The 11,657-nt window shown below is 44.4% G+C and overlaps 1 protein-coding gene across 2 annotated transcripts in view; it reads left to right on the top strand.

Annotated features, from left to right (window-relative positions):
* LOC140395698 (uncharacterized) overlaps nt 1-10,672 on the top strand; it is a 32,934-nt gene extending 22,262 nt beyond the window's left edge. The window contains exons 5-11 of one of the 2 annotated variants that reach the window (XM_072483781.1): nt 936-1,054; nt 2,553-2,740; nt 2,838-2,921; nt 3,566-3,649; nt 5,827-5,889; nt 7,444-7,561; nt 8,225-10,672. In XM_072483781.1, the coding sequence (XP_072339882.1) occupies nt 936-1,054; nt 2,553-2,740; nt 2,838-2,921; nt 3,566-3,649; nt 5,827-5,889; nt 7,444-7,561; nt 8,225-8,246 (678 nt within the window). In that variant the 3' untranslated portion in view covers nt 8,247-10,672. The remainder of the gene's footprint in view (nt 1-935; nt 1,055-2,552; nt 2,741-2,837; nt 2,922-3,565; nt 3,650-5,826; nt 5,890-7,443; nt 7,562-8,224) is intronic. The other variant, XM_072483782.1, reaches the window with a different exon arrangement.
* The last annotated feature ends 985 nt before the right edge of the window (nt 10,673-11,657 follow it).

Raw genomic sequence — 11,657 nt, forward strand, 5'->3', positions numbered from 1 at the left:
TACCAAGTCGCTACCCCCAGTGGCGATGCCGACCGCCACTCCAGCAAAATTCGCCGCTGTGCAATCAGAGATGAAGGCCAAGACATCGGCCTTCCTCCGCTCCATGAGCTCCAGCTTCTCTGAAACCCCAAATATCGCCACTAAAGGGCATGGGCCACCTCCTCCTCCACTATCCTGGTTAAGACCGTGAACACTCCCGCCCAGAATCTTCCCAATTTTTCACAACCCCAAAACATGTGCGCATGATTCGCTGGCCCCCACCCACACCTCTCGCACTCATCTGCTACCCCCTGAAAGAACCCACACATTCTGAACCCCCTGAAAGAACCCACAGGGGCTGGTTTAGCACACAGGGCTAAATCGCTGGCTTCTAAAGCGGACAAAGGCAGGCCAGCAGCGCGGTTCAATTCCTGTACCAGCCTCCCCGAACAGGCGCGGAATGTGGCGACTAGGGGCTTTTCACAGTAACTTCATTTGAAGCCTACTTGTGACAATAAGCGACTTTCATTTTCTTTCTTTCGTTCTCGCCCGAGTCATATGCACCCTGTGCACCACCTTAAACTGTATCAGGCTCATCCTTGCACAAGAGGAGGCCCCATTTACCCTCGCAGTGCGTCGCTCCATGCTACCCAATTGATCTCCCCTCCCAACTCCGTTTCCCATTTCTCCTTGATCTTCACCACCCGCTCGCCTCCCTGCTCCCCCAGCCACTTGTATATATCCCCAGAGGAGTAGGGATGATTAACTACCCCAGAACAACACAAACCCCAAAATATGAAAATAACATTTACTTCACAGGTGAGAAAGGTGGACTGTTCTGTGCTCTAAATACAGCTCCGATCCAGACTTGTACTACTCAATCCCCACTTTCAATTACTCTGCTTCATTACATGGATTAAGAATGCTGACATTCTTCTACTCCTTCTTCACTCCAGTCTCCTTGTTTTGTGTGTCAGGCTGCAGAAAGGTCGGACCTGCGTGCCGTGTGGATGGAGTTTCTGTGGAAAGCCATGCAGCTTCCTGGACCTGGGAAGAAGAATTCTGCCTGCACATGGTGAGCCTTGCCAGTATCAGGCACACATTTCCTGATATCCAGAATATTACTTCAGAATAATAATAATCATTATTAGTCACAAGTAGGCTTACATTAACACTGCAGTGAAGTTACTGTGAAAGTCGCTAGTCGCCACATTCCGGTGCCTGTTCGGGTACACACAAGGAGAATTCAGAATGTCCAATTCACCTAACAGCACGTCTTTCGGGACTTGTGGGAGGAAACCGGAGCATCCGGCGGAAACCCACGCAGGCGCGGGGCAAACGTGCAGACTCCGCACAGACAGTGACCCAAGCCGGGAATCAAACCCCGTCCCTGGCGCTGTGAAGGAACAGTGCTAGGGCCTGTGAAGGAACAGTGCTAACCACTGTGCTACCGTGACGCCCATTAGCCAGAAAGGATCAGACTTTTCAAGCTCTTTAAAAGAACTGTCCAATTTAGTCCCACAATGTAGCTTTTTCCCTGTAACCCTATTCAGGTACATGTCTTATTGCCACCACACTTCCTGGTAGTGTGCTCCAGATCATCATAACTGCCTGTGTAAAACATTATTTTCCTCAACCCCGCTCTGCTTTTTTTTTTTACCAATTACCTCAATGCAGAGAAACTTCCCCTCTAGTTCATATGCCGATTATGTAAAATCTGTGGCCCTTGGTTACTGATCCAGTGGCCAGAAGAAATAATCCCCACTCACCGAGTCCAGAGTGAATTCAAAATTGATTTTGAAAAATCATTTATTTGAAATGTTGAATTCTTGGAATACTCCTACATACCGAGCAATAGAGACAAAGTTTAAAATATTGTTGCATGCTGTGATGGGAAGCTTGGGGCACCAGAGGAACCACTGATACTTTATAATGTATCACCAGCACACATGGAAATGGATGTTGACAGAATACATGAAAGATATTCCAATAAAAATAAATGATTTGTTTGAATTGAAAATGCACATAGGAGTAGAAACATTGCATAGGACCTGTTGTCTGTTCCAGAATGAAAGTCTAATGACATCGGAATTAACGGGGCAGCAATAAAGTGTTTGCAAAAGGGTAGGTACAGGAACCAGCTTACCTGTAACTTTTATAATGTGCACTTTTCATCATGCATTTATCCTCCGAGAATCAGGGAATATTTGTGAGCCTTGGAGATTGGTACAGAGTTTGTCCCCATGTGAAAGAAACGTGTGTGATAGAATATTTGTATGAAAGTGAGACATTGATGGAAAGCAACTTGAGTGTTATAAAAACGCAGGTTATGTTTGAGAACATGAAAATTCTCGGCAGAGTTGGAGTGTAAGAATGTTTAAACGAGTGTTTCAAACTACCTGCTTGTGAGAATATCTGTGTGCCTCCAAATGCTGAGGGAGCAAGCACGTGAGACAGGTTGTGTATAAGAGGAGTGAGATACCCGATGTGATTTGTACTGTCCTTTATTTTCCCGATAGTGGAAAATTACTCTGAAAATGCCTTCACTTTGTAACTCAGAATTCCTTCCCTAGGCACGACATTCCCTGCCTGATTGAACGAGCAGCATCACTGCGTCAGGACATGGCCAAGCAGGAACATTCCTCCGTATTGTTCAGATCCTCAGATACACAGAGTCAGGACTTCACCTCAGATGCAGCACATCTCCACAAATCTCCTGTTGCATCTCGGGAGACTTTGTTTAAGTCTTTCAACAGTTTAGGTCAGTAACAAAGTTCTAATGGCGGAATTGGGTACTTCTATTGGCAGTCTGATTTGCTCAGTGCTACATTTGACTATGGTCTGATGTCTAATTGCAGTTGAACCATACTATGTGAGCTCCAGTAGCGTAACATCATCCAGCACAGGGGAGGAGGATGCGGATAATGAAACCCTGTTTAAAGGTAACATTGTGAATTTCTGGACTATAGCCTATACAGTATTTGTTTATTTAATTCAATTATTCTCATTTTTAGAGTTTCAACTTCCTTAATTTTATTTTGCTTGGTTCCACTGGTTTATGAGAGTGGTCATCCTGCTCTCGGGCATTCTTAGAACATAGAACATAGAAAAATACAGCACAGAACAGGCCCTTCGGCCCACGATGTTGTGCCAAACCTTTGTCCTAGATTAATCATTGATTATCATAGAATTTACAGTGCAGAAAGAGGCCATTCGGCCCATCGAGTCTGCACCAGCTCTTGGAAAGAGCACCCGACACAAGGTCAACACCTCCACCCTATCCCCATAACCCAGTAACCCCACCCAACACTAAGGGCAATTTTGGACACTAAGGGCAATTTATCATGGCCAATCCACCTAACCTGCACATCTTTGGACTGTGGGAGGAAACCGGAGCACCCGGAGGAAACCCACGCACACATTTGAGATGCCACAAACTCTGCCTTAGAAACCTTACACCTTACACCATGAACCCAACAGATTAAGGAGATAGAGCCCCATGTGGCAGCAAGGGGAAGCTCGTGCTTATCCCGCTGTGTGGCTACTTCATTTAATGTTGATTTGTCTTGATCTTTCTCACTTCCAGATATTGCATGTAACCAGCTCCCAAATAAACAAGGGACAAAGACAGATGTTGCTCAGAGTCCATGGCCTGAGGTTGCTGGCAGAGGTACAAGTATTAACATATCTCTGTAAAGAGTTAAACATTTGTTGCAGCCTTATTACAGGTGTAGGATTGAACCCTAGAAATGCTGTTCCAGCAATCTGAGTAGGCAATGAAGACCTATACCCTTTGTAGAGCCTGTACCAGTCTTAAATATGATGTATCATCGTTCAGTGTATTGTACTAAACATTCAAAGGCCCTGTACATCATAATTAAACGCAGTACAGACCTTTGTAAAAGTACATGTGAATTTCTGTGCATCTTGCCTAGATGTACACATTTGATTTGATTTATTGTCACATGTACCGAAGTACAGTGAAAAGTATTTTTCTGCGACCAAGGGAACATACACAGTACGTACATAGTAGACAAAAAATAATAATCGGAAGCAGCACTGTGGCGCAGTGGTTAGCACTGCTGTCTCACAGCACCGAGGTCCCAGGTTCGATCCCGGCTCTGGGTCACTGTCCGTGTGGAGTTTGCACATTCTCCGTGTTTGCGTGGGTTTCGTCCCCACAACCCAAAGATGTGCAGGCTAGGTGGATTGGCCACGCTAAATTGCCCCTTAATTGGAAAAAATTAATTGGGTACTCTAAATTTTTTTTTTTTAAAGAATCATCGACAGAGTACATTGACAAATGGTACATCGACAAACCGTGATTGGTTACAGTGCAGAACAAGGCCATGAGTCTCTGTATATCTTATCCAAGTGTACACTCAGATCTCTGGATATCTATTCTAAATGTATGCAATGGTATCTGGGCAACTCCTCTGAATGTCACATGAACATACATTCGAATTAGGAGCAGGATTACCATTTGGCCTCTTGAGCCTGCTCCGCCATTTGATAAGATGATGGCAAACCTGATTGTGGCCTCAATCCCACTTCCTGTCTACCCGCCATACCCTTTCACTCCCTTGTCCATCAAGAATCTCCAGAATCAAAAGTCTCTGATATTCCATCTAAATTTGCAAATGGAGCTTTGTGTATCTGATCTGAATGTGCATATAGATCTCTTTTTAAAATAAATTTAGAGTACCAATTTTTTTTTCCCAATTAAAGGGTGTCGTGGAAATCATAATAAAGACAAATTCCTCGAGGTTCGATTTCAGGAAATTTATTTACACAAATATATTTGCAGAGAGAGAGTGTTCTAGCTGCAAAGCCAGGCACCGCACTGAGTTATACAGCCAAAAACCATTATATTTAGTGTGAAATAAACAACTTTGAAGAGATAAAGCTTGGGAACATACGCAAGAGGGAATATGAATATTTTGCCCTTGGTTTAAAAACAATTCAAGTACGCATTTTGTTGTCCTTCGGAAGAACAACTTATTATCATAATAAGGCTGAGTACAAAATACTAAGCAGTATTTAGTTTACATTACTTGACCTACTTATTTTCGCTCAAAAGTAGTGTGAAAATATAGTCAATATTCCCAGCATGCTTCTAAATTGGTAACTCATTGACTTCCCTTCCACAAGGGGCAATTTAGAGTGGTCAATCCACCTACCGTGCACATCTTTTTGGATTGAGAGACACGGGAGAATGTTCAAATTCCACACAGACAGTGACCCGGGTCCGCAGCACTGTGAGGATGCATACAGTACTCTGTGTTGTATTTAAACTCTGATGCACCGTTCTGTTCATGAAGCTCTACAGTTTCCCAAGTCTCGAACGTTGCTATTTAGTCTCAGCTACCAAGGGACTTGTACAAAGTCAGCCCTTCTCAGCTGTTCACCCATTCTCACCTTCGTCATGTCTTTCCCACAGCAGGATGGTTGAGATCAGCAACTTGGCAGAATAGACAAAGAAAGAATTGGGTTTCCACAGCAATGTCAGTCACTGCTTTTGTCACTGGTTCATGTTTGAACAGGCTGTGTTGGAATAAGCAGTGCTGCCTCCGAGAGAGAGAAAGAAAGAGAGTTCTGATATCCCTGGGCAAGAGAGAGAAAGAAGATTCTGATATCCCTGCACAAGAGAGAAAGAAGATTCTGATATCCATGGGCAACTCAAATACCTTCCTCAGCAGAACTTTGCAGTGATATTGCCTTTGGCAGGGAATAGTGTGGCTGGGAAAAGTTTGGTGGTGGGGAGAGGAAGAACGAGAGAAATGATGGAATCTGCAGTTAAGATTTTCAGTCTCTGATGAATATAAATGATTGTTTTTTTCTTGTTAGTAAACTGTCAGAGTGGGCTCTATGATGTTCCCAAATCCGTTGAGAAGTTAAAGATCGTTTCAAGTAAGTAGTTGTGTTTTTTCCCACCTCCTTATTTATATCTTAAAGGCAGCGATTTCTCATTTTGCTACAGTCCCAGCATACTGTCTGTGAACCTCGACAGTGAATGCGAGTAAGCTGTTCCAACATGGAAGTCTTCACAGCTGAGGCAGATCCCATCCATGTTCACTTGTCATTGACCTCTTGGCACTGCTACATCAAGGTCATGCTAGTCGTCTGGCAGGATGGGTCTAGCGCAGCGGATCTGGCATGGTGCTGCCAACTGATGAAATGTTGGCCTTTATCTCAAAAGGCTGCATTACGGGGGCAGCACGATGACTCAGTGATGAGCACTGCTGCCTCACAGCGCCAAGGACCCAGGTTTGATCCCGAACCCGGGTCACTGTCTGTCTGGAGTTTGAACATTCTCCCCGTGTCTGGGCGGGTCTCACCCCCACAACCCAAAGATGTGCAGGATAGGTGGATTGGCCCTTAATCTGGAAAAAAAAAGAATTGGGGACTTTAAATGTTTTAAATAGGCTGGATTTCAATATTGAGGGGGCGATGGGGAATATTGCTTCAGTTGGTCGAACCCCACCAGGAGTAACTGTGCCAGTTTTGGATAACCAGACCTCAAGAAGGATTTATTGGCCATGGGGAAGTTGCAGCACAGATTCACCAGAATATTACTGGGGCCTCGACACCCAGGTACTGCTCTGCAGAGATGCATTAATGAGAGGTGGATGAACTGCATTCTAGAGCCAAACACATTGTGTCCTGCTGTTGAATTCCCTATCTCAGCTATGTTGGTGGAAGGGAAATGAATTTACACAGATCACTCGCGTGCCACCAGCAGTCAGATCAATATCATCATCAGTGTTGATCCAAGAAGAGACTGCCCACTCTCCGTCTTGAGGCTCTGGGTTTGGGGGTGCACGTACATGGAGCAGGAGAAAACAAGGGAAAATTTTGATGAGGTAACGGAAAGGGTTGATAAGAGCAGATTGGTGTGCAAGGACTTGTAAAATGCATTTGATAAAATGTTACAAAATCTCCAGCAAAGTTGAAACCCAAACAATAAAAGGGGAACAGCAGCATAGACATGAAGTATGTAGAGTGACAGGAAACAGAGTATTGATGAGCAGTTGTTTTTGCTCAGTCTTGCTCGGGATGCTGTGGCTGACTGCAATGTCCCTGTTGCCACCTGGTGGAGCTCAGGTTAACTCTACATGCTACAGTGAAAGCAAACTGCTACAGCTACTAAAATAAAAACAAAGTGTTGAAAATACACATCAGGTCTGTGGAAAGAAAAACATAGTTAACATTTCATGTTGATTATGACTTGAATATGAGTCATATTCAACTCGAAGCATTAACTGTTTCTCTCTCCCCACACGCTGTCAGACTGGCTTAGTATTTCCAGCATTTTCTGTTTTTATACCAACATGCTTCAACCTGATATTTCCTGGGCTAGATTCCTCAGTGCAGTTCCCAACTGAATCTCATGGAGGAGCATCTTTCTTATTCAATTTGCCACTTAGTCAGAGTGGTTGGGTAATCACCATCTCTTTATTTCAGACATTCAGTCTTGCCCTGCTGAACTGTTCACCTCCAGCTCCACCGCAGGACTATTGGGTGAAATAATTTCAGACTGCAGAGTTTCTGCATACCACTGGCTGGATTCCACTGACTCACAGTGAGTACACAAACTCCTACTCATTACCCAGTGCAGGTTAGCAATTAACTAGAAAGTTACCTGCATTGGTCAGTACCGATCTACAGGCTGTTACTCTGCTAATAAAAATAATACAAATGAGCAGGAAATATCCATCTAATATTCTCTGCTCTCTCAATCTGACCTTTGTTCAAATATTCATACAGTCTATTTTAAATTTTCTCCCAGCTATAATGGCATTGGTCCCAATAACATCTCTCATACCAGTGTTTCTTATCACCGGCATCACCCCTGTGCTCCTTGACCTGCATTAACTCCCAATCCAGCAACGCCTCCATTTTAAAATTCATATCTTTGTTTTCAAATCCCTCCCTCTCACTGTCATCTCCTCCAGCCTCACAACCCTCTGAGATATCTGAGCTACACTAATTCAGACCTTTTAAGCATCCCCGATGTTAATCACACCACCATTGGTGGCCGTGCCTTCAATTACCTGGCCCTAACTTTCCTGTAATGGGCTTTGGGACATTTCACTCTGCCCACAGCACTAGAACTAACAGAGGTCGACTGAACTTGGGAACTTCCTATATGTGTCTCAGCTACAGAGAAAGCTCCCTGTGGCACTGTAACTTTAAGTAATGATTGTTATAACCAGCCTACTGTGTGTGTTTTTTTCCCTGTCAGGAATGCATCTATTCCATCCTAACACCAGCTACAGAACACTGGCTTGAAAGGAGCTCTTGGCAAAGCACTAAAGCAATTACACAAAAGTATCTTCCATATCATTTGATTGTGTTCCTGCTTGGTTACACACAGTCGTGTGTTTTTTATCATCTTTGTTACAATACTGAAATGGCAGAAAATGTCACCCAGGTAACCACTTGAGTGCTATGTCACTCCAGCAGACATGGAAACGCTGTAAATCGGGAACATTTAAATAAAGAATGTTTAACGCAATTTGAGACTGCCGGCACATGATTGATTGTGAAACTTGAAGTGAGCATGGCAAAATACTAAAATGAAATGGAGAATGTACATTAATGTGACTGTGAACCTTCTGGTTTATGATGTGGAACTCATTGTTTGATGTTCTCATGCAACAGGGTGCTATTTCAACCAGGTGTAAAGGAGAACTGTGTCTGTCTTATACAAAGTACCATAAAATCCAAACAACCCGTTGCATCCATGTATACACTGATTCCTCTTTTTAAAATAAATTTAGAGTATCCAATTCATTTTTTCCAATTAAGGGCAATTTAGTGTGGCCAATCCACCCACCCTGCACATCTTTGGGTTGTGGGGGCGAAACCCACGCAAACACGGAGAGAATGTGCAAACTCCACACGGCCTGTGACCCAGAGCCGGGATCGAACCCGGGACCTCGGCGCAGTGAGGCCACAGTGCTAACCACTGCGTCACCGTACTGCCCCACTGGTTCCTCTTTAAAATAACTTCATATTGAAGCCGGGCTGGTGTGCAAGTCACTGCCCTTTGTAATCTGCAGCATACAAAGGATTTCACTAATGCACGGAATTCTCCCTTTGCATTCTCTTTTTTTTTAAATATATTTATTAAAGTTTTTTAACACAATTTTTCTCCCTTACAAACAATAACCCCCCCCCCCCCGCCGTAACAAAAAAAGACGAGAAATCGCGCAGAACAAGATATATACATGGCAAAATGATATATTTACACAGCTTCGTACACTGGCCCTCACCCGTACATGCCAGTTTCCCCAACCCTTCATGTTATCTCTTGCTCACCCACCCTCCCAGGCAGTCCCCCCCCCCCCAAGGTTGCTGCTGCTGCTGACCGACCTTCCTCTTAACGCTCCGCGAGATAGTCTAGGAACGGTCGCCACCGCCTGTAGAACCCCTGCGCAGACCCTCTCAAGGCGAACTTAATCCTCTCCAACTTTATGAACCCAGCCATATCATTTCTCCAGGCTGGGGGGCTTCGCCTCCTTCCACATTAGCAAGATCCTTCGCCGGGCTACTAGGGACGCAAAGGCCAGAATGCTGGCCTCTTTCGCCTCCTGCACTCCCGGTTCGTCCACTACTCCAAATATTGCTAGCCCCCAGCTTGGCTTGACCCAGACTTTCATCACCTGAGATATTGCTCCCGCCACTCCTCTCCAGAACCCCTCCAGTGCCGGGCATGACCAAAACATATGGACATGGTTCGCCGGGCTCCCTGAGCACCTTCCACATCTGTCCTCTACCCCAAAGAACCTACTCAACCTCGCCCCTGTCAAGTGCGCTCTGTGGACCACCTTAAATTGTATCAGGCTGAGCCTGGCACACGAGGAGGAGGAATTAACCCTACCTAGGGTATCAGCCCACAGACCTTACTCGATCTCCTCCCCCAGCTCCTCCTCCCATTTACCCTTCAACTCTTCTACCAGCGCTTCCCCCTCTTTCAACTCCTGGTGTATTTCCGACACCTTGCCCTCCCCGAGCCATACACCCGGGATCACCCTATCTTGAACTTCTTGTGCCGGGAGCAACGGGAATTCCCTCACCTGTCCCCTTTGCATTCTAACCATTCTTCCGTACTTTCCGAAAGGCGCTGGTCCCAGCCTGAAAACAGTTCTGCCTGACTCCTAACTCCCATGTCAATTGACTGATCTTTCACTCCCTCATTCCAAGTACAGGTTCAGCTCAGACAGGTAGAATCCAAATATTGTTTTACCTTCTAACTGTAGGGGGTCCAATGTAAAAGATTTTTCTCAATCGCAGATCAGACGCAATTGCCCAAGTCACCAGAGTGTGGGAAATGTTGTCTGTGCAGTGGAAGCAGTTGCTCGGAGGATAGAGTTGAACATCTTCTTGGAGCAAAGTAGAGTAAGATTTACTCTGCATCTGACCACAAAAATAACAGACCTGGGGGATGTTGATACATATGGGCACCTAAAAAGGCCATATGTTTCATTCCCAGTACAAACTGCACAAATAAAATAAGCTAACTAGGTGTCTGAAATGAGATCTACCCTTGATTGTACTGTAACATTATTCAGACTTTGTATATGAATCTTACTGTCCTGTGAAATTTGTATTAACAGATTTTGTTTAGTTGGTAGGAATTGGTTATGTATTGTGCAGTATATTCATAATAAAACATATTTCAGAACTATCTACTTCAGAGCTGCAACCTGAAGATGGATTTCTTGCAACACCAGCAGTTTAATAACTGAATTGTTCAGGAGAGAATCTACCATTTATAATGCATTGAATGTTCACCTCTATCTGTGTCTCTTCTCTTTGTCTATCTCTGTCTCTGTTTCTCTTTTTACTATCTGTCTCACTCCGTCTTTCTCTTTCTCACTGTATATCTCCCTCTAAGCTTGTTCTCTGCCTTCTGCCCCTGCTCTCTGCCTTCTTTCTTGGTCACTCCCTCTCTCGCTCACACACTTTGTCTCTCAACCCATGTTTCTTTGCGACGCTGTCCATACCAACTGGTTACAAATCACATCTAGCATTGTAACCAGTACAGGTAGTTTACCATTGGTCAGTTCTGTCCAGAAGCCAGTACTTCAATGTCCCCTCAAGACCTTTTAATGAAAACCTGTGACTAAGCAGTAAATCTCCCTACATGTGTGAAGTGGTGACATTCACGGAGTTGTTTACAATATATCCAACACCCCTAACTATGGACTTCCAAATTCAAACCAATCACCACAGCATTAAAGGAATTCTTCTATCTGCGCCATTGTAAAATGGAGGTGAAGAAGGGAACTTGTGTGTCGATGCAAAGGCTGTGGGAAGGGTTTTAAATAATATTTTGTCTCCGTTTTTATAAAGGAAATTGATGATGCAGATATAGTAGTCCAGGAGGAACACTGATATTGGATGGGAGAGAGAGGAAATACTTGAAGGGTTGGAATCTTTAAAGTTGATAAGTCGCCAGGGCCAGATGCGTTGTTTCTGAGGCTTATGAAGGTGGTCAAGGAGGAGATAGCAGATGTTCTGAGGATGATTTTCCAATCCTCACTAGAATTCCGTACCGGCCTCCCCGAATAGGCGCCAGAATGTGGCGACTAGGGACTTTTCACAGTAACTTAATTGAAGTTGTGACAATAAGCTATTATTATAAGGCGAGTATCAGACGATTGGAGAAA

Source organism: Scyliorhinus torazame, chromosome 18 (genome assembly GCF_047496885.1).
Source record: "Scyliorhinus torazame isolate Kashiwa2021f chromosome 18, sScyTor2.1, whole genome shotgun sequence".
Lineage (NCBI taxonomy): Eukaryota > Metazoa > Chordata > Chondrichthyes > Carcharhiniformes > Scyliorhinidae > Scyliorhinus > Scyliorhinus torazame.